This window comes from Lycorma delicatula, chromosome 7, assembly GCF_047948215.1.
Source record: "Lycorma delicatula isolate Av1 chromosome 7, ASM4794821v1, whole genome shotgun sequence".
Lineage (NCBI taxonomy): Eukaryota > Metazoa > Arthropoda > Insecta > Hemiptera > Fulgoridae > Lycorma > Lycorma delicatula.
In genome coordinates, this window is record NC_134461.1 from 77,285,783 (window position 1) to 77,313,118 (window position 27,336).

Sequence of the window (27,336 nt, forward strand, 5' to 3'; positions counted from 1 at the left end):
AATGTATGATTGTGTAATCTTAAGTTTTACCAACAGCAAAAAATGTTACTAATTTAATAAAATTTATCATGATATTAATATAATTTGTTTTATCATACACTTTTTTCTTTTCTTTCATGGTAGAGGTGATTCGATTATTGCAGTTTGTTGCACAGTCAGCTCATGAACTTGTACCTCCAGATGTAAGTTTGAAATATCATAATTAGAAGTATTTAGTTGCATTTATCATTTTTATATGTTTGTTTATGTGTAAGCATGCATTCATTTGTGTATTGTACTGGTTGGATTCAAATTGTGGTTCATAAGAGAGAGTTAAGAAGTAATCTTTACTTATTCATGTCAATAAGTTATTTTATAATTTAATGTAAATTTACTTCTGCCTTTTTAAAAGTTGAAGTTACTTTTCAAATTCTTGAACCCTACTGATTTCTTTTACAGTCACGTGGCACTGACTGCTATGATTTGGCTTTTCTATACTAAAAATATGCAGTTGCTCATTCTGTGGGAAAACTTTATGCAACATTGTTTAATTTGATGTATCAAAACCAGTTATAGCTGTGGTGTAAATCATCATTTGCATTTAAATCCGTACTTTACTTTGTTTAATGTAATTTTATTTGCCTACTCAGAGACATTTTAGGCACATGTGTTGTGGAATCATCAAGTCTTAACAGTATGTAGTGTACCGTCTTGCAATTGATTAGGGTTCAGCAAGCTGAAGGCATTTTAGGATCTAATGTTGCTTTAGATTTTTGCTTTTTATTACTTAATATTTGCTAGTAAAATAGCTAAGACTATAATGAATGATAGAACTGTGTGAGATGTGATTGAAAAGTATCCAACCTTTTTTATTGCAGTAACCAGTTGTAGTGCGGGAGGAGGAACATCGTGGAATGTGACTGCACATTCCACGATAGAAGAATAGAAGAGATAGCTTAATAATAGAGAAGAGATAAAAAAAAATGACAGAAGGACTTATGGTGATTAATAGAAAAATTACTTTGAAAAATGTTTCCAACTATGGAAATATCACTGGGATAAATGTATTACATCAGAAGTGCCCTATTTTCAAGGGGACAAGTCATTGAATTAAGTAGGTTAAAATGTTTTTTTATTATGAGCTAAGGTTAGGTACTTTTTGATAACACCTCATATACTGTTCAGAAATTACTGTAGAAACTCAATAATTCATCAGTCTTTGGAGTTGCATTCACCTGTGAGATAATTTGTAATACATTTAGTGAAATTTGGACTGAAAATTTCAGGAAAAATCCTTGAAAAATTACACATTGTTTTGTATTCTTGCAGTAAAGAGCCCACTCTGTATATTTAAACAAATTAAGTGATGGCCTAGGGCACCATAACTTTGGAAATACTGAATTGCTTCATACCAAAATAAAATTAATAAAAAACAAAATGTTCAATAGCTGAGTTTTGGAGATAAAAAAAGAAGCTGTTTTTTTTTTGTTCTAAACTGAAATTTTTTATTTTAACTTTAATTTTTAATTAGATTTTAATGTAAACATTTTTTAAATTGGTTTTCATTGGTTAACATTTATTTTTATTTAACTGAGATATATTTGCACCTGTTTTTTAGAAATATATATTCTAAATATGTGACCTTGGCTGCAAAACCTTAGGACATTGTTTTACAATTTCTTTTGCATTGAATCTTATGCTTAACTAGGATCTTCTGTAAAGTCTTTTTTCTTCTAAAACTGTTAACAATTGAGATACAGAACATTTTAATTTGAACAGTTTTTTAAATTAATTTATACTTTGTTTTAATCATTGCTATTCCTATGGTCTTGAACTTGATTTAAATCTTACTCAAGTCATCTAAAATTTAAAACAATTTATATTAGTGTAGCTTATACAGTTTCAATGTTGCATGTTTATCTTATAAACCCTTCTTTTTTTTTTTTACCTCTTTCAGTCCTTAAAGTAGTGAAAGTAAAGGCCTTTTAATGTTCAAGCCATTGATTTCTTATTATCTACTCTTTAATATTTTTATCAAAAAAGATAGTTTATAATATTTATTACTATCATAATTTTTTTTAAGAGTTTGCTTTTTAATAAAGTGAAATAACCCACTACTGGTTAAATAGTATGTTAAGTTTGTAATTTAAGTGTTTGATTATTATGTTTCAGGCATTAGAACCAGTTTTGCGAACATTAGTTAATAATTTTGTCACTGAAAGGAACACGTCTGATTGTATGGCAATTGGGTTAGTAAATATTGTTCATGACAGTCCTGGTTTATGCACAGTATGTAGTTATTATATGTAGTGCGTCTTATACTTTTTTCCAGTTAAATAACTGGATTAAAAAAAGACAGTTTATTTATGGTGTTGAGCTGCAATATAAATAAAACAATTTATTCATCAAAATAAAAAATATTTGTATTTTTTCAGTATTAGTAAATGTATTAAAGTATTAGCTAATTGGTTTCACCCCAGCTCTTCAGCCACCTGTTTTAATAACTAATTTTTTTATAGATATATTTTATTTTTTGAAAGAAAGATTTTTTTTGTAATGGCATTTCAAAGTTTTTCAAAATTTTGGAATTTTATAGTAATTAAAGCTTTTAAATAAGTTTGCTATTTTGAAAATTAATTTTTTTATAATTAGGAATGTTAAAATTCATTCCATACAAATGTCACTTAATTATTCTATGTTTCATTTCTGCTGTGTAGATTTTTTCTATAAGTTTCTGTTTTTATCAGTTGTTTAGTTGAAGGTTAATTATTTACAATTAGTTAAAGTTGGTCTTCTTATTAAGTTCTTATACATTTCAAGTAAATTTGTTTATGAAAATTGGTCCAAAAAGTACTTTATTATAAAAACACTACTGATAGACAAAAAAATATTTATCAATTTTTTAATTCGGTAATTTTTATGTTTATTTCAATTTTATGGTATTATATTTGGTAATTTTTATGGTATTTTATGTTCTTGGGGGAGCCATATCCCTAGAGAACATATCCCCAGGTAGCAAAGATAGGGGATGCTTACCAGTCATCATGTAAGATATGACTGGAGGGCTGGAGGGAAATAAAATTCTCCAGTGGATTACACAGGCTGGAGAAGGACACTCCATATCAAACTCCATCTTCGGGCTTCTTCGACATATTCAGAGTAGTGATTTTTTTTGTTATTCCTTGCATTCATCTAAAAATTGTAATCCCAGTTGGTGCTGTAGGTGTGCTGTGCATTCAGGCTGGAATGAACAAAAGGATCGGTGGTGGAAGATTCTCGAGAAGATCAGTGGCGGCAACCTAACCTTTTTGTAAGGTTACAGTCTTGGTTTCAGGTGACAACCGGCTGTAAAATGTCAAATTCTCTTGATACAATATGAAAGTGCACCAAAATAGTGAAGCGATAAATACTAGGACATCTCCTGAAAGTGATGGTCAGATTCCCGAATGAAGTGTGCATAACACTAATAATATGTGTATAGCGACATGGAAATTGGTTCACTGACTGGACGCAGTCAAAAATTGACAGATCTTAAATAGGAGCACTATAAAAATATGCTGCATCCAAGAAATTAAATGGAAAAGTGCTAAATCTAGGGATATTGGTTAGACTACCAACTCCTGTAGAATGACTCATCAACAACAAGAAATGGTGTGAGTAGAATTCTTGACAAACACCTCAAACATTGAGTTATAGAATAAATGACAGAATAAGGTACCTAAAACTAGTATTAGATAATCAGGAAGTTGATTACAACGTCCTATTAACATTATCTTTGTATATGCGTCCCAGACAGGTTGTAATAGGCAGGAGAAGGAGTGTTTTTGGGAGGACTTATATGATGTGCTTTTGGGCATACATAACACAGAAAGAAAATTAATTGCAGGAGATCTAAATTGATATAGTCAAAAAGCTTCCGAGGGCACACATATCCACGGGAACTTTGGGTTCAGCACCTCAAATGATCAGGGAAAGGATATTTTAGAACTCACTGTTAATCACAACATGCCAATAATCAACACTTTTTCCAGAAAAAGAGTGAACACCTAGTCACAGGAGTGGAAAATCTCAGTCTCAAGACTTTTTTCTGTGCGACTGTTTGATGCACGCGCTGTTTAAGTACTGTAAAGTCATCCCAGGAGAGCCTCTGACCAGCCAACATCAAATCCTCGTAATCTCTGAATGCACATTTGGAACACAAAACACAAAGCTATAGCTTGTCCTCAGATTAAATGGTACAAGTTAAAAACATCAGAAGGTAACCAGGCCATAAAAGAGTCAAAGATTATCTCATTGACTTTGTCATGACCCAAGACGCTAACACAACATGGAACGATCTCAACAACCGAATTACCAGCATTGCCAAGGAAGAACTCGGCGTAAAAGCAAACTGAATAGCAGAAAAGATGCTAGCTGGTGGTTTGATGATATCAAATAAAAGCTCAAAGATCAGAGAAGGAAAACAGCTCTAAGGTATGGCAACAAAGAAATATGGATAAAGATGCATATAATATTGCAAAAAAGCTGTTGCTATCACCAAAGTCTTGACCAACAAAACTCTGATCACACGACTAGAAAATGCTAAAACTGATAAGGAAATATTCAAAATAGCCAAACAATGTTACAAACAAGCACAGGATTTCAAACAAAACAAGTACATCAATGATGCTTCAGGAAACTTGCATCAAACGATAAAATTAACAACAGATGGCAAGAGTAGTTCCAACATCTTCTAAATGAGGAATTCCCACAAGAGCCGCCTGTACCACTCCCTTATATATTTGGCCCTATTGAGGTTATCGTACTATCCGAAGTGAGAATGGCTATCTCTAGTATGAAAAATGGTAAAGCCACCAGTTTGGATCAAGTCCTAGCAGAACTCTGGAAGAAAATGGCCACAGCTGGAGTTATATGGCTGACAAACGTTTTTAATCTTCCTTACGTCTGGGAAGATGCCATCTGGAGACTCGGTAACATGAAACTATTTTATAATAACAAGGGGAATATTACTAAATGTGAGAACTATAGAGCCATTAAATTAAGCTCATGTACCCTGAAGATATGGTTAAGAGTCACATTATCAGTAGGCTAAATAAACTTTCCACCATAACCATAAACCAGTGTGGTTTTACTGTCGGAGTGGGCACCACGGATGCTATACACTGTGTAAGAACACTGATGGACAATTATAAAGTCCTGGAAAAAGATCTCCACTTTATCTTTATTGACTTTTTCCCCTTCCTATACCCCTGTGTGGGACCAACACTAAAGTATTGCATTATGCAGGGGCACATCTTTTAAGACGGCCCTCCCCACCTACTGGCATAATGTCTGACATGGTAGGTCTGGCCGCCGATTGGATCTTCTGTTATTTGATTTACCCACTGCAGTAAGAACAGCCATTGCAGACTGCCCTGCCGGTGTAGATCTAAATGTAACCCTCAAAAAATCGCTACTCAGCAGGAAGACGCAAGAGATCCGATGTCTCCAAACTTCTTCGCCACTGCCCACCCAAGCAAGCCAGGACAGACGGCGACTCCATGAGAGGCTAATTTTCACCTCCCTCCATATTCACACATGTCATGCAGCCCACAGTTACTCACAATCCAACTCCCAAGCATCACGGGTTTTTGTAATCAGTATTCTTGAAGCAAGCTTCTCAACAACATCCCAGGCCCGCCTACTGGACAACATGTAGTTCATGGTCCTCTCCGGAGTAAGCCAAACTAATCCAAGCTCAATATTATACATAATATGCCGAGTCCATTCCCCAGTAGGCGAGGCATTCCAGGTATCTTGTCGTTGATCCAACGGCTGCTCGCCGTTGGATCAATGACAGCCTATTAGCATTATTTTTGTAATCAAATGCCTTAATCCAGGCAGGTACAGTGTAAAAAATAATGGACAAAGCTACTTGCAAAATAAGATGCCTCTTAGATACCCTCAGTCCTTGGTGATTTCCAATAAGCTGATCCAACTTAACCATAGAAGTCTCAGCATGTTCAGCAACCTTTGCCATATGAGTATTGAAGTGTCGATTCTTTTCAATCCACACGCCGAGGCATTTAGCACACCCTTGAGATTCGAACGGTGATCTTTCCAATTATAACTCTTATTTCACGGATCCTTCTCCTTCCCACAAGGGCAATCACCATGGTCTTATGAAGAGCCAACCTCAAGCCCCCTTAAATGCAGCCATTCACTCACCTGATGGACTGTAGAATTTGCCAGCTTCCCGACTTCAGCCTCAGTGTAGCTGGCGACCAGGATAGCCAGGTCGTTGGTATAGGCAGGTAGTAGCTCAACATCCCCATCAAAATTGAGGTGTAACAACCTGTCAAGGCAAGGTTCCACAAGAGTGGGCCCAAGACCGACCCCTGCGGAACCCCACCAAACATGTCAAAGGATAATACTGTGTCTTCAGTCTGTGTTGACACCTTCCTCTCATGTAAATGGAGATTAATGAGGCTCAGCAAATATCCACTTATACATGAACCAATAACGGTATTCTTCGTCAACACCAGGTGTCCCCAGCCTGATCTTCTGCCCATTCAAGGACATGCTGGATAGCATCCACGGTCGACCTCTCCTTCACAAAGCCATATTGATTAGGAGATAGGCCATCTGAATCCATAACCTCCTTCCAGAGTAACCTCCTCTTAAGGCTCCTCCTAACCTCCTCTTCAAGGCTTTTGACCGAATACCATGCAAGCTCATATGGCAAGCACTAAGAGCCCAACTTATACCAGAGCAGTACATCAGTATCACACAGGACTTGTATAGTAACATAACAACACGAGTGGTGTCACAAGCTGTTACAAGTGATAGTTTTGAGGTCAGGGTTATGTTATGTTGAGTTATGTTATAGTTGAGTTTTATAAATGTGTTCAGGTCCATTCATAAGGAAATTTGATGAGAAACTTTAATTAATGAATCTAATCTACATTAAATAATTTTATTTATTTCTCAACCAGACATTAAATGTACTGTATGAGGCACGGTGAAGAAGCTTGCTTCATGATATCAAAAGGGTTTGGAAAAAATGGTGATTATGTAAAGTAAATGTGTAAGTATTTGAAACCATTAGTAAATATTTAATTTTTTTTTCATTTTTTCAACTGTTCTCGTTTTGTTACTAGTCAGCTCTAACCGATTTATAAAATCATTTAGAACAGAATAATATTACACAATGTTTTTAAAAACAAAAATATGCTGAACAATTAAATTTTTTTTCTTTATAAAAATTCTCTTACAGTGTAAGACAACATGATATTATAACATGTAAAGGGTGTCATAAAGTCCAAGTATGCATTTATGATTATCAACAATACTGAGCTAGGAGTGAAACCTTTGCAGCAAGAAATAAGAGAAAAATCTGATTATCTCGTTAAGATAAAAGGTGTGATTATAGGCATTTGGAAATTAAACATTTTGAGGTTAAATTGCATAGACTATCCAAACTTTAGTAATTTCTTCAGTTGGAAACTTGTACCATTTTGTTTAATTATAATAATGCCAAAACACAGTGACTTAGGATGGTATATAATGATAAGGATTCCTGGAGAAAGTGTAAGGAATAGTATGTGGATGACCAAAAAGGATTACTTAAATGATGTTTGATTTGATCAGATTATCAATCTGATTCAATATTTGTTCGCTAGACCAGCACCATAGATTAAGGGAGTTATAAATGTTGTGCTGGCACTTTATTATTGACACTATTATTCAATCATGTTATACTACAGTTTAATTAATTATGATTTGATAATTGTAACCAAATTTAGTATCTGACTAGCATTGTACAGATCTGTTGTTTACCTTTTCCTATCTTGACTTTTATTGCTTAATTGGAAGAAAACCAACAGATGAATTTAAAGGTTCCAGACGCGTTATTAACTGAACTTAGTATTGTCACCTTTAATTTCTGTAGAAATTTCCCATAAGCAAAATTCTTTTGTAGAAGTACCCATTTGAGACCTATTATGATCATCAATAGAAAAAAATTTCCTCTAGAAAATCAGTCATTATTTGATAGTTTGCTGTACTAATTTTGATGCCTAATAATGTAACAGAATAAACCCACCGGGTTAGTCTAGTGGTTAACGCGTCTTCCCAAATCAGCTGATTTGGAAGTCGAGAGTTACAGCGTTCAAGTCCTAGTAAAGCCAGTTATTTTTACACGGATTTGAATACTAGATCGTGGATACCAGTGTTCTTTGGTTGTTGGGTTTCAATTAACCACACATCTCAGGAATGGTCGAACTGAGAATGTACAAGACTACACTTCATTTACACTCATACATATCATCCTCATTCATCCGCTTAAGAATTATCTAAACGGTAGTTACCGGAGGCTAAACAGAAAAAAAAAGAAAAAATGTAACAGAATAGGTATGTATATTTAATTGCAGTTAATGTTCTTTAAATAATTATTTATATATTGAAATAAATTTATTGAATTTAATTATGTTTATATTCTTGATTTAAAAAATCTCTTATTTTTGTTTTATAAGGTTGAATGCTGTAAGAGAATTATGTTTACGTTGTCCTCTTGTTATGACAGCTGATTTGTTGCATGATCTTGCTGAGTATAAAAATTATAGGGAGAAAAGTGTAGCAATGGCTGCTAAATCACTGATACATCTATACCGCAGTTCAATGCCAGAACTTCTTCACAAAAAAAATCGGGTATACCCTTTTATATATGCTTTTGAATATTTTCTTTAATTTATATATTTCTTCTTATTGGTAAGAGATAGTGAAATTTAGTGTCTGTTTACTTTTTAAAAAATATTTTTAACACTTTTTAATCTCCTAATTATTGTACTTTGTTTAGTTACCCAAACCTAAATTATTCATCAATTCCATCTGTAGTATTTAATTTTGGGATTTCTGGATTTTTTATTTATAGTTATTGAGATGCAATTTTTTTGCATTGATGTTATCCCCTTAATTTTTAATTGAGTGTTCACAGAAAATCAAGAGAGAATTAGTTTATTCACAGACTTCTTCCATTAATGATTTTTATCCTAATTAGTAATTAATTTTTGTTTTGTGTAAGTGGTTTTATGTAAGGAATTTTTTGTGCTGTTTGCAGTTTTATCACTTTTTGACAGGAGGTACATGGTATTCTTTTTCATTTCAATACTTAATACAGAGGTGTAAATTGATCTAATAGATCTCATTTTATACCTCTTCAATTTATCTAGGTTTTTCAAAATTGTGACAAAAAACGTTGGCTGTGGTATCTATGACATTTTAAATCTTTGTAACCTATTTATACGAGCTTGAAAAAGATAGTATAAAATCAATTTAAAAAAAAATACTTGTAACTAATAATTTTTTCTAGTTGTCTGTTATTTGTCAATGAGCTAATCACATAACTGTGTTTGGTATTTAAAAAAAAAGTATGTATTTTAAAGTGTAATAAAATTAAATATTTCATAGCCTTGTCTGAATTGTTAATGTAGTTCATAAAAATATATGCACCTCCAAACCTCCCAGATAAGCCATTTACAATTAAGGGTAGATCATGCTTGTATGTTAATGCAGGAAGAATTTTACCTGCACATAAAAAAAAGTTGTGTAATCTAATAATTTTCACTGTTAACCCTGCAGTAGTAATGAAAAGAAAAATAATTCACTTACTACAAGTTATTCACTTTTAAAAAATCTGTAAAATCTACCACTGAGAAATTTAACTTATGGTTTGCACAGAATGCTCCAGTGGCAATTAAAAAATGAAATATATTTTTCTCAGGCTTTAGAAATAGGAATGAAAAATCTATACGTGTTAGTTATGTCCTCTGTAGTATTTGAAGAAAGGCCAATATATATTTAAATGGATCTCCAACTCAAATGTAACAAATTCCACTAACATTTTTGCCATGCGCCTTGCAGTATTCAGATAATCAATTAAAATGCTGGTACGTGAATAGGTATACAATGGCTGTAATGAGTTTCTAAATGAATTTAACAAAATGAATGTGAATTTTTGTATAAATGTATGCCTGTCTTGGTAACAGTCATTTATTGTTTGCCCTTTTAGCACGTGCTAAATCTCAAATTGTGTATGTTTTACTACTATTGTAATCCTAAATATATACATTTAAAATGTTTTTTGTTATTATTTTTTTTTATCAATTATAAATTATTATTTTTTTTTATCATTAGTATCGCAATGAAATAGTATTTTGATCACTTAATATCTTAGATTAAATACTTATGTATTACATAAAATATTAATAAATTATTAATTTTTTTTTATAAATTCTTTCTGACATCAAGAGATCTAACTAAATGTTTAGTATATTTATCTGTGGTTATTAGTTTATATAAATTTAGAGAATTATTTTTTTTTGGTTTGTCCAGTGGTTTAACCAGTTTTTTTGGTTCTTTCTCTAAGAATGTAAACAAAACTTAATTTCTTGATAAAATGCATAATTATCTGAAACTTGTCAACTTTTATTGTAGTAGTGTAAGAAGCATTACTGTTTTAAATCGTAAGCTTGTCTGAGATGCTACTATTTAGTGCACTTATATTAACGCAATTATTATATTAATTGATTCTTGAGAATTTTAAGCGCTTTTACTATCAATTTATTAATTTAATTATTAAAACATCATTTTTCCTTACGTTGCTAAAAAATGATTGGAGTGTTTTTTGCAATTATGCTATTTTGAAGTAGAATTAACAGTTTTTCAGTATTAAGTGAATATCAAAGTTGTGTCAGACCCACAACACAACAATATAATTTATAATAAGTAGAAGGTTGAAGTTTTTTCTGCAGATTCTAACAATTTAGGTCGATAGGTTGAGATGTGCAACAGCAAAATAGGTTTTAAGCTTTTTTATGTGTCCTGAAAAAATTCAGGATTGAATTGCATTGACTGTTGTTTACTTTTCTATTATATATTAATTTGATGAATGTATATTTTTTATAATACATTACTTTTACAACATTTTTTGTATTTAAGCTATTTATTTATCACTGTGCTAAGTGGCTATACAAGAACTGAATTATTAGCACTCTTATTTAGTTACACTTAATTCATTTCACATAAAGAAAGGTAGAGGTTGTTACTTTTTAACTGTCTTATCTGCTTTCAATTTAAAATCTAGAAGCATTTTAAAATAATGATGAGAGGTTATTTTTATTAATAAGAAATGGAATTCCTACATATTAAATTGTTCGTTATTATAATCAAAAGATTTTATCATCAATTTTGACACTATGTTTTTTTGGAAATTAGAAAAAGCCTGATAACATGGATTTTTTAATTTGCCCTAAATCTTTCTCTAAAAAAAATATGTTGATGTTGCAATTTCCTTAAAAATGCCTTATCTCAGAAAAGTATCTGTTCTGAAGAGTGGACTAAATTAATGCAACAATTATATGATAGGAGTTAGTTATTGCTATGACAGGCTAGTATAAATTTTTCATGCATCAATCTAAGTGTTAGTATGATTGTGCACTTTTTAGATTTTTTTGAGGTGATATTTAATTTTATCAGAGTAATTAATGAAGAAAAAAAAATTGGTTTGAAATTATTATTTTTTTTTTTTAGGGTAAACCTACAGAAGCATCCATAGAAATAAAAGCCAAGAAATATGGTGAAGTAGATGCTAAAGATTATATTCCTGGTGCTGAAGTATTATTAGAAGAGGTTTGTATACCATTTCATGTTAAATGTCTTAAGCTGTTCATATTTAATACTTTTGTTCTTTACTTCCTAATAACTCAAATGGTATGTTTTTTAATTGATTTTTACGTAAACTTTTGTAATAATGGTAGTATAGAAAATAAATTATCTGCCTAAATATGCAACTCTTGGTGGTAATCATTTTATTTTGATAAAAAAATGTTTGTGTGTGTGTGTGTGTGTGTATATGTGTCACAACTTTTAAATATAATTTATATATATATAAATTCTATTAAACCACCTAGTAGAGAATATTGAGATAAGACTTATTTTGCCTTAATTTTTCAATGAAAGTACTTTCGTGGGATCCCACTTCCTCAGTCATGATTGAAATGTTTAATTAAACTGAACATAAAAATTAAATGCATTATACTAATGAAAATTGCGTATTAGTTTATTATATGAGTGATGCTACCTGTTGCAGATTTTATAAGACCGTCTCCCTCAAACACTATGATGATTTATCAAATTGAAATTTTGTTTGTATATTTATATATCTAATATTTTTCTAATATATTTAATTTTATGTCATCTTTATTAATTTCTAATATTTCTAAATTTGTGTTAGTATCAGAAATAGAATTTTATCTATAAATCATCTTTTATTTTTTTATTCTTTTCCTGAAGTTTTTGTAATAATTATTTTTTGTTTTAATATTGTAGAATGAGAATAATAAAAGTGGTGATGATGATGATGACAGCGATGGTGAATGGGTTGATGTTTCACATTCGTCTGATGATGAGAATAATGAAGATGATGATGATGAAAATAAGAACGAGATAAATAAAGGAGATGAAAAAGTAGAAATTATAAATGATTCAGAAGAAGGAAAACAGAATGAGTCTAAAGAACAGGAAAAGAAGATTGTTATTTCTGATGATAAAGTGAGTAATTTTTTAATGTCTGTAATTCATCTTGAATTTTTTTCAGCTATAATTAAGTTGGGTGTCCTTTTCTTCTTGACTCTTGTTTAGTAATTATAATATTTTTGAATTAGTATTAGTTATCTGAAGGGTATACATTTTTTTAAAAATGTTTATCAATTTTCTGGTAAAATTAATCATGTTGTTAGTTTACAGATAGCCAAACTACCCCTTAGCAAAATAAAACTTTGCACCTTTATCTTTATTTTAAATATAATTGTAAAAGAGTTTAATTCTTTATTACCACTACATTCATTGAAATACAGCCAAAATTTCATTTCATTTTGTGTTTAAAAAATCACAGATTTTGGAATTTGGAAATTATTAATATAGCTTTTATACTATCTGTTTTTTAATGAAACTAATCAAAATTCAATTTTGCTTATATTCCCCTACTATACTAAAATATCCGTCTACAGTTATCATGTATCGTATATATAGAATGTGGTTTTCTGTTACTTATATGATATACTTATTAATATCTCTCTCTCTCTTTTTTTCTCTCTTTCTCTTTCTAGAAACTGAAATATGTATATTTTTGCTGGGTTTTTAGTCCTGTAGGATTTCCAGGCAACAGACAACTTAATGCAGTGTGAAGGAAGTTTCCACTTGACAGCCAATTTTTGAGAATAATCTCTTTCTTCACACTACACATGCCTTGTCAAACACTGACTGAAGGCAGTTAGGTAGAATGAGCAGATGAGAGTAATTGATAAGCTAAATCAGATTAAATTTAGTGTATTGCCTTAGAAGTTCTCATTGTGAAATAATCAGTTTGAAGTACTCATTTTGTACTTCAGTTTGAAGTAATCAGTTTATCATTTGCATTTGGGGCACACTAGATTAATGCACATTTTAGATTAACATTTATGTAATTTGATAATGCTCTGTGTTCCTTACATAACTACTGCCTAACATTGCATCACATTTTTTTTTGATCATATATGTCATGTATGCGATGCATTGTGGTTTACATTAGCACATAGAATGTGTGTTGTTTTGGATGGTAATGTGACTGATATTGAAAAATCTTTCAAACTCTTGAAATCATTAGATTTATTTGCTTTTTAATCTATTTAATAATGAATTTTTTTTTGTGGAGCCCTGTACTCTCTACAATCACTTCTTCTTATATATTGATGATTCATGTATGTGATTTATTATTATTTTGTCACTGTTATGTATTATGCAATTCATTTTCCTGCTATGAATTTTCATGTCCCATTAGTTTTCAAAATATTTCTTGTTAGTAGGAATAATTTTAACTCCTATGTTTTCAACTTACAGTTAGTGCAACATTACTCTCTAGAAAGGTATTTGTGATTGTATTTGCTTTATTGATGTTTATTTGTTTAAACACTTAATTTTTTTTGCACTACATTTGAAGATATGATTTTATTATTTGAAACCCTGGGTGGAGAGGTAGTCCTGCCTTTCATCCAGAAGATTTAGTTTTAAATCCCAGTCTTGACATTTTTTGTGGGCTACAAAATTTATCTATCATAGAGTGTGACTTTCTTTCTTTTTCTTGTTTAACATCCGGTAATTACCGTTCAGATAATACTTCAGAGAATGAATGAGGATGATATGTATGAGTGTAGTCTTGTACATTCTCAGTTTGACCATTCCTGAGATGTGTGGTTAATTGAAACCCAACCACCAAAGAACACCAGTATCCACGATCTAGTATTCAAACCCGTGTAAAAATAAAAACTACTAGGACTTAAATGCTGGAACTCTCGACTTTCAAATCAGCTGATTTAGAAAGACGTGTTCATCACTAGACCAACCCGGTGGGTATCATAAAGTGACTAATTGAGCATAAGCCCACTATTGCTCTAAAAATAAATAAACTAATAGTAAATAGACTATATTTTTTAGGTTTTCATCTAAATGTTATTAATGGTTTTTGAATTATGATTTCATTTCTGAAATGTCTCAGGTAATACTAACCATTCTGGTTATTGGATAAAAAAAATATACATTCTAAAAATGTATATACACTATGCTGTTACTAATGCAGTATGATGTTATAGGCTGATATAATTTTCATTGTAATAACATATTATTTGTTTTTATGTTTTTCAATATTGGTTGAATTAAGGTTACTAGAGATGTAATTGTCTTATAACTTTTATGTTTATTTCTGTGTAAAGATGGAATGAAATTTACTTATTGGATTTGTGCAGGTGACAGATAATTCACAGCTTAGCACTAATAATAGTTACAATAAATATGAGATAATTAATGAAAAAAAGCAGCAAGCAGCCATACTTAGTGTTGACAGAATATTCACTGATGAGGATTTTGAAAGAATTGATGCTGCATTAATTAGAAAACAGGTTGAGAGTGCTAAAAGAGGAAAGAAACGACCACATCCTGATGATGTTATTAATAAACCTAAGTAAGTAGAAGGAGTATTCAAAATACTTTGTAAAAACAAAACATAATAGTAAATTATTAGAGGAAAAAATTTCTCTTAATGTAACAAAAATTAAAATTGTCCTAGTTGAATTACTTAAATAAGCAATTTCTGTGAAATATTTTTAAATATGTATATTGAAGGCTCTTATTTTTAGAAATAAGAATGTAGTTGTTTTTGAATTTATACCCTTTTATTACCTATGAATTTAAGAGTAACAGACATTTTACACCTATTATCATCTTTTGTTCTTTCACTTAATTCTTATACCTACAGTGATTTTCAAAATTAGATTCTTCAAATGATGGATTTTTGCTTCCATTTTGTGTTTGTTTTGCATTTATGTTTTTTCGTTTTAGTGTTTCAACCAAAATTAAATGTGTGTTAGTAAATTTATGATGCATTCTTTTTTCTGAGTAATCCTTCTGAGTTTTTACTCATTAAATTAAAGAAAAAAGTTTTCATTTTATCCATGACATATTCTGATCATTTTGTTACTTCAGATATTTTTTCAGAAAAGGTTGGTTTTTATATAAATTTTTTATTTAACCTTTTGTTTCTTCATGTATAAGTTAGACTTTTAATAGAAGTGCAAAGTAGTAGCTCAACATAATAATAAGGCATAATTTGAGAAATCTTTGTGTATGATTTTTCATCAATCATTAATTTTTTATTTATTTAAATAGGATTATTTTCAGTTGATAAAAGTGTTATTAGTAACATTTATGAAAAATAACTATCGTAAATCTTATGTCATTCCTTAAGTATATAAAACAACCATTAATTTTAAAGCAAGTTTAGTGCTGAAAATAATCATTACAAGAAACTGAATCTTTATCTTCATGTTTCTGTTTATTCAATTTATTAAAAATATATTGAAATTAAAAATATGCTTGACAATAACATAATGGTAGCATTTGCTTTCTGTCCAGAACTAACTGCATTTAAATCCCAATCAGGGCTGGAATTTTCATATTATAAAACTACCATATTACCATCCTAAAAATTATATAGTGAATTGATCATATCTAAAAAAAAGTAAGTACTGAATTACTTGAATTTTTAGAATATATAAGCAGCATACATTTTTAGAATGTATAAGCTACAGAACACATATGATTCCTTTAGATTTTTAGAAAAGTGTAAATATCAGTTAAATAATAAAGAGTAAGAGCTCAAGAGAAGTTTTTGTGCGGAGTAAAAATAAAGAACCAGATGTGCATTTTAATTGTTTAATAACACTGTCCATCAATGAAATGTTTTGGGCTCAAAAATAGCTTATTCTTATGTATTTCTATCTGCTGAATTCAAAAATCACTATAAAAATGACCGATTAGCTCTTGGTTTGGAGATACAATGACATGTCATTTTTTACCCGATCTACATTTTTACTTTGGGGGTAATTTTGTTTTTGGAGTTGTCACACTTGATAAATGACAAAACACAATGTTCTCCAGCTGTTTGTAGGTTATGAACATTATTACTGTTGCTGTGACTTTGAGTTTCATATTGTTTGTATTGTAATTAGTGCACAATTTCTGATTTTCGAGTGCTTTTGAAGTGAAGAATTTTTTAAATCAAAATGCCACAATAATGTGTAAATTCAGTGAATAATTTTTGTTATATTTTTGGTGAAATAACATTTTTGTCACAGAAATGCAATCTGATTCTGACACCTCTTATGAAGACTGCCTATCAGCATTATTTTGGTATGAAGATAGGGGACTAGGATAAGTCATGGGATCCACATATATGTTCCAACTCTTGTTCAGTTATACTATGAGAATGGCTGAAAAATAAAAAAATGATCTCTGGCTTTTGCTGTGTAAATGGTTTAGCGGGAGGCTACAAACCATACAGGTAACTGCTATGTCTGCTTGACTCCAGCTGTAAAGGCAGGATTGTCAATGAAGAAAAGAGAAACAGTTCAATACTCTTATCTTCCATTCGACCTATTCCATATTCAGACAGTTTATCAGTTTCTACTCCACCCCAAAATTACGAACTTGAAGTAGAAGATGAAGACAGTGTGGAAGAAGAAGAACCCAACAAGCTTTTCACATCCCTTGACTCTGATTTTGACGAAAAAGATGATAAACTGCACAGATTGAGTCAATCAGAATTGAGTGATCTCATTTGAGACCTTGATTTGTCAAAGGAGAGGCAGAACTTCTAGTGTCAAAACTACAGCAATGTAATCTTCTCCATCATGATGTCAGGGTCTCACAATACAGACATTGTCATAGGGATCTGCTTTTTTTTTTGAGAAGAAAAACAATCTCGTTTGTTGCGATATTAATGTTTTGATGAAATTTTTAATTTGAATCATGATCCAACTGATTGGAAGCTATTCAATGACTCCTGCAAGCCTAGTTTGAAAGCTGTATTACTTCACCACGGCAAAAGTCTGTCTTCCTTCTAATCCTGTTGGTCATGTAGTTCACATGAAGGAGACTTATGGAAACATGGCAATCCTCCTAGACTGACATCAATTATGTCAATCAAATATACTGAACCCAAGTGGAAAATCTGTGGTGATCTAAGAATCATTGCTGTACTTGTAGGAATGCAACTGGGGTACACTAAATACTGCTAGTTTTCTTGTATGTGGGATAGTAGGGGTAGGAAATCACATTATATTCAAGCAGACTGGCCTGCAAGAGAACTCTAGTGAGAAAAATGTCATTATCAAGCCTCTCGTGGATCCAAAAGATGTTCTTCCACCCTTCATATAAAACTGGTGTTCCATTCCACTTGTGCTGTCGGATGCTGCTATCTAGCAGGGGCTAGAGGCCCCATGGTAAGCTTGGTCAGGTGATCTGATCATGCTATTTCCTATGTCATAATGCCGCAGGGAGTGGTCATTATGAGGTAGTGACTTTCATTCTGTGCTTGAATCCAATCCAGAGTGGTCATATGCACTTTCAGTCTGGATGGACAGTGTTCGGATGAACGCTTACATTAGTTTTATATTTATATATTATTCATTCTTATTATATGTGTTATGTTCATGCTCTATCAAGTTCAATTATACATTATAAAAATGTCAAGACAAGTAATTAAAGAGCAATTCAGTAAGCAACAAGGCGTTGTTTCACTTCATCACCTATAAAAATACAGTCCAACCTCGCTCTAAAATCTACCACAATGTGTTAACGGTCTTCAGGCGAGATTGTTCGTAACAGTTAGGTTTGATGAAAAATTTTGTCAAAACGAGAAGGACAGGTCTTTAAGTAATTAAGAGACAAATTTCCTACATTAAATGATGCAAAAGTTAAGAAGGTATTTTTGTTGGGCCACAGATTTGACAACTTGTAAAAGATCCTGCATTTGACTGAATTTTGAAGGAGAAAGTAGAGGAAGCTTGGGATGTCTTAAAGGGAGTCATTTATGGAATTTTAGGCAACAAAAGAGATGAAAACTACAGTCAGTTAGTGACAGTACTTCTGAAAAAATACCGTCAACTCGGATGCAACATGTCCCTTAAAATCCATTTTCTCCACTCACACCTGGACTTTTTCCCTCCTAATTGTGGAGTTGTCGATGAACACAAAGATTCCATCAGGATATTTCTGTAATGTAACAAAGATATTAGGGCCATTGGAATGAAGCAATGCTTGCGGATTACTGCTGGTCTGTGTGTAGGGATACTGTGGAACTCGCTTACAAGAGGAAAGCCAAAAGACAATGATCTTATGAAGCCATCAAATGATTTTCTTCAGACACAACCAACTGCTAGTTATTCTTCCATCAATTAAGAACTCTTAGAATGCAAGTGTCATTAAAAAAATATCGAATGAACATTCTACATTGTTGGTATATGTAATTAAAATGTATTATTTTCTCTTAATCACAGAAACTAGAGCTAATAAAGATTTTTCTGTCATATTTGTTTTTCTCAATCTAAAATTAGTAAGATTTGACTCATGAAGTGAAGGAAACATTAAAAAAATTTTTTTTTTGAGCAGTATAATCATTTTCAGTAGTTATAAAAAATGTAGTAAAATAACTTACAGCCAAAAAGTAATAATATGACCATATTTTTGGGTCTGTATTATTTATATTATCATTTTTCTTATATTACTTTTTTCTTTTGCTTCTTAATTATGGTTTTTTTGTTCTTTTTACCTTCCATTCTAACTTAATTATTATTTGCTTTAAAATCAAAATGTACATTTAGTTCTTTAATTAGGTTATTCATTTTTACTTTATGTATCATTTTTTCTTATTTTAATTCAGTAGGATAGCACATTCTTTATATAAAACTCAGAGTTTTTTCATTCTATGACATTTTTTCTGCTTTAAAATAGATCCATCACTTAATATTTTCACAATGTTTACTCTTTTTTTTTGTTTAGAAATGAATTGGTTTCACTGGCTGACATCGAAATGATTCATAAGAAGAGAAAACATGACAAACAGCAACGAATTGAATCAATTAGGGTGAGAACAAATTATTATTTTTTTTTTGTAACTGGTAAATAAAATAGTTAATAATACAAGATGGTTTGTAGATATTACATATCTACACATAAGAAGAAGAATGCCTTGGAATTGATAACCATTTTTTTTTAATTGTATGTATAAAAAAAAAAGTAGGAGGCATGTTTTTAAAGTAGTACCGTTTTGAAATTAAAAAAAAAAAAGTAAACTATTCTTAACAATTTTATTTTTACGTGAAAGCCTGTACTTTAATCTACTTTTTTACATAATTACCACCAATATTAAGGCACTTGTATCGTGCAACCAGCTTTTGAACACTGTTGTCATAGAAGTCTGCTGCCTGACTTAATAACCACTGCAACCTGGTTGCTTTGACACCATCATCGTTGATAATTTAAGTGTTTAGTCACAATTTCATAGACAACACTTCTTGAAACTCGATGAAATTCTTCAGATAGCAAAGAAATCGTAAAGCTTCTGTTTTCTCTCACTTTTTCATCAACTTTCTGCACCAAATCTTCAGTAATGACAGAAGGTTGCCATTTCGTTCCTCATCATGAACATTCTGGCAGCCATCTTTAAAATTTCTAACCCATTTTTGTACCATTCCAATGCTTATAATGTTTTCTCCATACACTTTACTGATCTGACGATGAATTTCAGCCGCTTTCACACCTTTAGCATTAAGAAAACGAATCACACCACACATTTCAAGTCGGCAGCATTCTTTTTCAGGGGAGGCATTTCAAATACTCACTAACGTAAACACAGTTGAATATTTCCATAATGGCATCTATGGCTTGCCAACAGATGTGGGTACACAGTACGCATGTGTGAAATGCCCACCGCAGTGTAACAGCAGCAGAATTTCAAAACAGTAGTTTAAAAACATGCCTCATAGTTGTGGCAATCATGAACCTGCCCTAGATATTCTATGTAGTCTATACTTCTAAGAGTATATGTGAGTTATATAATAAATCTTTACATCAGTTTTGAAAATTACTTTTAATGAACTATTGTAATAAAATCTCAGTATACCCTCTACATCCTACATCCCCAACAATTTGTTTTACATATTCCAAACGTGGCCTGCCTACACAATTTTTCCCTTCTACCTGTCCTTCCAATATTAAAGCGACTATTCCAGGATGTATGTGACCTATAAGTCTGTCTCTTCTTTTAACTATATTTTTCCAAATGCTTCTTTCTTCATCTATTTGCCGCAATACCTCTTCATTTGTCACTTTATCCACCCATCTGATTTTTAATATTCTCCTATAGCACCACATTTCAAAAGCTTCTAATCTTTACTTCTCAGATACTCCGATTGTCCAAGCTTCACTTCCATATAAAGCAACAATTCAAACATATACTTTCAAAAAGTTTCCTGACATTTAAATTAATTTTTGATGTAAACAAATTATATTTGTTACTGAAGGCTCGTTTCGCCTGTGCTATTCACCATTTTATATCGCTCCTGCTTCGTCCATCTTTAGTAATTCTACATCCCAAATAACAAAATTCTTCTACCTCTATAATCTTTTCTCCTCCTATTTTCACATTCAGTGGTCCATCTTTGTTATTTCTACTACATTTCATTACTTTTGTTTTGTTCTTGTTTATTTTCATGTGATAGTTCTTGCGTAGGTCTTCATCCATGCCGTTCATTGTTTCTTCTAAATCCTTTTTACTCTCGGCTAGAATTACTATACCATCAGCAAATTGTAGCATCTTTATCTTTTCACCTTGTACTGTTACTCCGAATCTAAATTGTTCTTTAACATCATTAACTGCTAGTTCCATGTAAAGATTAAAAAGTAACTGAGACAGGGAACATCCTTGTTGGACTCCCTTTCTTATTACGGCTTCTTTCTTATGTTCTTCAATTGTTACTGTTGCTGTTTGGTTCTTGTACATGTTAGCAATTGTTCTTCTATCTCTGTATTTGAACCCTAATTTTTTTAAAATGCTGAACATTTTATTCCAGTCTACGTTATCGAATGCCTTTTCTAGGTCTATAAACGCCAAGTATGTTGGTTTGTTTTTCTTTAATCTTCCTTCTACTATTAATCTGAGGCCTAAAATTGCTTCCCTTGTCCCTATACTTTTCCTGAAACCAAATTGGTCTTCTCCTAACACTTCCTCCACTCTCCTCTCAATTCTTTTGTATAGAATTCTAGTTAAGATTTTTGATGCATGACTAGTTAAACTAATTGTTCTGTATTCTTCACATTTATCTGCTCCTGCTTTCTTTGGTATCATTACTATAACACTTTTTTTGAAGTCTGACGGAAATTCCCCTTTTTCATAAATATTACACACCAGTTTGTATAATCTATCAATCGCTTCCTCACCTGCACTGCGCAGTAATTCTACAGGTATTCCGTCTATTCCAGGAGCCTTTCTGTCATTTAAATCTTTTAATGCTCTCTTAAATTCAGATCTCAGTATTGTTTCTCCCATTTCATCCTCCTCAACTTCCTCTTCTTCCTCTATAACACCATTTTCTAATTCATTTCCTCCGTATAACTCTTCAATATATTCCACCCATCTATCGACTTTACCTTTCGTATTATATATTGCTGTACCATCTTTGTTTAACACATTATTAGATTTTAATTTATGTACCCCAAAATTTTCCTTAACTTTCCTGTATGCTTCGTCTATTTTACCAATGTTCATTTCTCTTTCCACTTCTGAACACTTTTCTTTAATCCACTCTTCTTTCGCCAGTTTGCACTTCCTGTTTATAGCATTTCTTAATTGCCAATAGTTCCTTTTACTTTCTTCATCACTATCATTCTTATATTTTCTACGTTCATCCATCAGCTGCAATATATCATCTGAAACCCAAGGTTTTATACCAGTTCTCTTTATTCCGCCTAAGTTTGCTTCTGCTGATTTAAGAATTTCCTTTTTAACATTCTCCCATTCTTCTTCTACATTTTCTACCTTATCTTTTTTTCTCAGACCTCTTGCGATGTCCTCCTCAAAATCTTCTTTACTTCCTCTTCCTCAAGCTAAATTCCACCGATTCATCTGACACCTTTTCTTCAGGTTTTTAAACCCCAATCTACATTTCATTATCACCAAATTATAGTCTCTATCAATGTCTGCTCCAGGGTAAGTTTTGCAGTCAACGAGTTGATTTCTAAATCTTTGCTTAACCATGATATAATCTATCTGATACCTTACAGTATCGCCTGGCTTTTTCTTCTATTATGATTTTTAAATTGGGTGTTGGCAATTACTGAATTATACTTCGTGCAAAACTCTGTAAGTCGGTCCCCTCTTTCATTCCTTTTGCCCAGCCCGTATTCACCCACTATATTTCCTTCCTTGCCTTTTCCAATGCTTCCATTCCAATCTCCAACTATTATTAAATTTTCATCTCCTTTTACGTGTTTAATTGCTTTTTACGTGACACCTTTTCTTCAGGTTTTTAAACCCCAATCTACATTTCATTATCACCAAATTATAGTCTCTATCAATGTCTGCTCCAGGGTAAGTTTTGCAGTCAACGAGTTGATTTCTAAATCTTTGCTTAACCATGATATAATCTATCTGATACCTTGCAGTATCGCCTGGCTTTTTCCAAGTGTATATTCTTCTATTATGATTTTTAAATTGGGTGTTGGCAATTACTGAATTATACTTCGTGCAAAACTCTGTAAGTCGGTCCCCTCTTTCATTCCTTTTGCCCAGCCCGTATTCACCCACTATATTTCCTTCCTTGCCTTTTCCAATGCTTGCATTCCAATCTCCAACTATTATTAAATTTTCATCTCCTTTTACGTGTTTAATTGCTTTTTACGTGTTTAATCTCTTCGTATACACACTCTACCTCATCATCATCATGGGCGCTTGTAGGCATATAGACATTAACAATCGTTGTCGGTTTAGGTTTTGATTTTATCCTTATTACAATGATTCTATCGCTATGCGTCTTGAAATACTCCACTCTCCTCCCTATCTTCTTATTCATCACAAAACCTACTCCTGCCTGCCCATTATTTGACGCTGAGTTAATTACTCTAAAATTACAAGACCACAAGTCTTCCCACCGAACCTCACTAATTCCTACTATATCCACATTCACCCTATCCATTTCCCTTTTTAAAATTTCTACCCTACCAACCTTTTTTAAGCTTCTAACATTCCACGCTCCGACTCGTAGAATGTTATTTTTTACTTTTCTGGTGACCCCTTCCTTAGTAGTCCCCACCCGGAGATCCGAATGGGGGACTATATTACCTCCGGAATATTTTACCAAGGAAGGCGCCTCCATTATTGTTAAGTGAAAATGCAGAGAGCCACATTTTCTTGGAAAAAAAAAAAATGTTGATATGGCCATTTAAGTCATTGTGACTCACGCCCCTAACAACTACTGAAAGAGCTGCTGCCCTCTTTCAGGAATCATTCCTTAGTCTGGCTCTCAACAGATACCTCTCTGATATGGTTGCACCTTCGGTCCAGCTACTCTGTATCCCTGAGCACTCAAGCCCCCTCACCAATGGCAAGGTCTCATGATTCATAGAGGAGGCCAAATATTTCATTAATTAAAATTTTTTTTGGCTATAATTCTGGAACCGATGAAAATAAGTACATATATATATATATATTGTTGAAAAGCTTTAATGAAGGCTTATTACTGCAGTTAAGAAAAAGTCCAAAATCCAAATTTTTTTGCACTTTTTGCTTTTTTTTGACATTTTTGCTTCAGTCAATTGCAATCAAAAGGGGAGGTGCAGAACTAGATGTTACAAAAGTCCTAAATAAAAAATGTCAATATCCTACAACTAATTGTTTTTGAGTTATGTGAGATACGTACATTCATATGTACGTATAGATGTCATGCCGAAACTAGCCAAAATGGATTTAGGGATGGTCAAAATGGATATTTCCATTGAAATCTGAAAACCTAAATTTTTTGCGATGACAGTACTTCCTTTACTTTGTACAAGGAAGTAAGTAATAAGAATATAAAACTAATTTTATTGCAAGTTTTCTTTCTGTTTTTTCTTCTCAATTTAAAATAATGATTGCAATGATAATTACATGTTTCATTTTTTTGTTATGTAAGCAATAAAATTTGTTTGCAAGCTATTGCGTAATTGCTAATAATTTTTGTCAGATATAGCTTTCCAATTCTCATAGTAACTGTTCCATGATGGTACAGAATCTGGTGTATATCTGTTCAATTTTCATTTTTGTGCCAATAATGCACCATCTCTACAATGCTTCAGTGAATTTTTTTTTGTTCATAGTTAGTTATTTTTCATAAGTTTCCTATTTCAGTTTTGAATTAGAATTGTGATTCATTAGCTAAAATAACTTGAATTTCACCAGATGCACTATGTCTGACATTAAGCTACATTTTTTCCAGCTTGATGTTATAGCAAATACCTCAAATTCCATAGTAAATGAAAGAGGAAAAGAATGCCGTCTATAATACTGGCTACCAACTGATTTAAAGGGTTCGAGGGCTTCCTTAAATAAGAATAAAATAAAAAACTAACATTATTGCATATACTTTAAGAATTGTAAAAAAAATAAAAAAATTAGAAGTTTTTAGTATTTAAGAGATTTTAGAAATTAATTTTCATTCTTAAATTTTTGTTATTACATATTTTTGTGTGTGTAAGTTGGTTTTATTTATTTTGTAATATTTATTGAAGTATTGAAAATTTTGTAAATTTATGTATACAGAAAGGGCAAGAAGGGAGAGAAAAATTTGGTTATAAGGATGGAAGAGTGGATCCCTTCTCGAGTAAAACAAATCGTGAGAAAAGAAAAAATAAGAATTTCATGATGGTTCGACATAAAGTAAGGGGAAAAGTGAAACGTTCATTTAAAGATAAACAGGTAAAATTTATTATAATTAGCTTAACAAATTTTCAATATTACTTTTATTAAGTTGTGTTTTATCAAAACATTATATATCAGAAAATTTGAGTGAGGGTTGTACATCAGAATGTTGTACTGCAACTGTGGAGAATTAATGAGACTGGTTTGATACCAATTAATTGTTATCACCATTTTTCATTGTATGTATATTTTTATTATTCATTATTATTTTTAATGTATTTTGTGATATGTATTGATTACATGTGTGTAATTTTAGTGTACATTAAAAAATCCTTAAAAAAATAAACTGTTTAGAAATTCAGATTTATTAGACACTTGATAGGCAGATCAAATAGGAATTGTATGAGGAATGAAGAATAAAATCTTTCAACAAATAGAGAAAGTGAATTTCTAGATAAACACAAGTTAAGAAATTAAAGTTACAGATGCACCTACTTATGTATTAGTGAATGTGAAGTCAGTTTACTGATGCGTGAATGAATGATTTATTCTCCACTAGTGTATTTTTTCCATCTGCAACATATTCTTATGAGTACTGTCTAATATTAGTATACATTAGTTCTGCTTTGGGGTATTTAAAAAAAAAACTTTAAATAAAGTTTAAAAATGTCATTAATATTATCTTCAACTATTGTAATTATTTTCTTTCTTTGCCTACAGATTGCACTGAGAAATTATCTGGTTAAACAGAAGCGAATGAGATAATTGTATTATATTATTCTTATCTATTAAAAAAATTAAAAACTACTTTTCTTTGTGAATTTATTTTTGTTGCACCATTTTTCCTACTTACTTTCTTTTTCTGTTTAGCCTTCGGAACCACTGTAAGATATTACTTCAGAATATGTGAATGAGGATGATATGTATGAATGTAAATGAAGTGTAGTCTTGTACAGTCTCAGGTTGACCATTCCTGAGATATCTGCTTAATTGAAATCCAACCACCAAGATACCACGATCTAGTATTTAAATCCATATAAAAGTAACTGCCTTTACTAGGATTTGAGCCTTAGAACTCTGGAATTCAAAATCAGCTGATTTGCAATGATGTGTTTACCGCTAGACCAACCCGATGGGTTTTTCCTACCTACTCCCAAAGCATTTATTTGTTTAAAACATGTATTTAAATTTCAAAAATAATAATAAAAAATGCAGAAGTATTATTTCTTATTTAGCTGTTAGCAAAACTTGAATTAACTATCCAGAGCTTGCTTCGTTCACCTTTTCCATCTAGCCAGGGGCTCTACCCCTTTGACCCCTACTGTGTTTGTTTTCCTCGCTCTTGTGAGAATAATACTAATAAATAACAATTAAAGCATGTTCAGTTTATAAAAACTATCAGTATATTGTCATTTCTTTAGAGTAACAGTTTGATCAGCAAAGGTCTCAAAACTGAATCCATGATCTGAAGTATGCAGTTTCAGAATAGTTGACCCCATCATAAAAATGGTAGTTAAGACCCATCCTTTATACGAGTAAAAAGTATTTTGGACAGTTCTTAGTGTTACCTGATAAACACCACAAAGAGATGTTCTTTGTTCCTCATTTTTGTTTGTGCTTTTTATTTTATGTTTTTTTTGTGAAACAGTTTGTGAACAAAATAGTAAACAATTGATTTGTATATAATATTTACAGCTTTTGTCCCTGGATTGCATGTATACAGATTGTTCCCACAAGAGACTGGAGCAAGCCACTTATAGTTGTCCATGCAAGAAGCATTGACTTTAGCATTGTTTTCACTTAAAAGAGTATAGACCAGCCACTTAAAATATCTGCCCTTGTGACTTATTTATTGAGAATAATACTAATAGATAACAATTAAAGCTTGTTCAATTTATAAAAACTGTCGGTATATTGTGATTTCTTTAGAGCAACAGTTTGGAGGACTCAAAACTGAATCCATGATCTGAAGTATGCATTTTCAGAATAGTTGGCACCCATCTTAAAAATAGTAGTTAAGATGGTTACCCATCCTTTATATGGATAAAAAAGTATTT

At 31.6% G+C, this 27,336-nt stretch overlaps 1 protein-coding gene across 1 annotated transcript in view; it reads left to right on the forward strand.

The window, feature by feature from the left end:
- Window positions 1-26,086, forward strand: part of Mys45A (SDA1 domain containing protein Mys45A) — a 51,343-nt gene extending 25,257 nt beyond the window's left edge. Inside the window, exons 10-18 of the mRNA XM_075370247.1 lie at window positions 124-182; window positions 2,152-2,228; window positions 8,493-8,667; window positions 11,548-11,646; window positions 12,346-12,567; window positions 14,796-15,010; window positions 19,387-19,471; window positions 25,181-25,336; window positions 26,000-26,086. Coding sequence (XP_075226362.1) covers window positions 124-182; window positions 2,152-2,228; window positions 8,493-8,667; window positions 11,548-11,646; window positions 12,346-12,567; window positions 14,796-15,010; window positions 19,387-19,471; window positions 25,181-25,336; window positions 26,000-26,044 — 1,133 coding nt within the window. The 3' untranslated portion in view covers window positions 26,045-26,086. The remainder of the gene's footprint in view (window positions 1-123; window positions 183-2,151; window positions 2,229-8,492; window positions 8,668-11,547; window positions 11,647-12,345; window positions 12,568-14,795; window positions 15,011-19,386; window positions 19,472-25,180; window positions 25,337-25,999) is intronic.
- The last annotated feature ends 1,250 nt before the right edge of the window (window positions 26,087-27,336 follow it).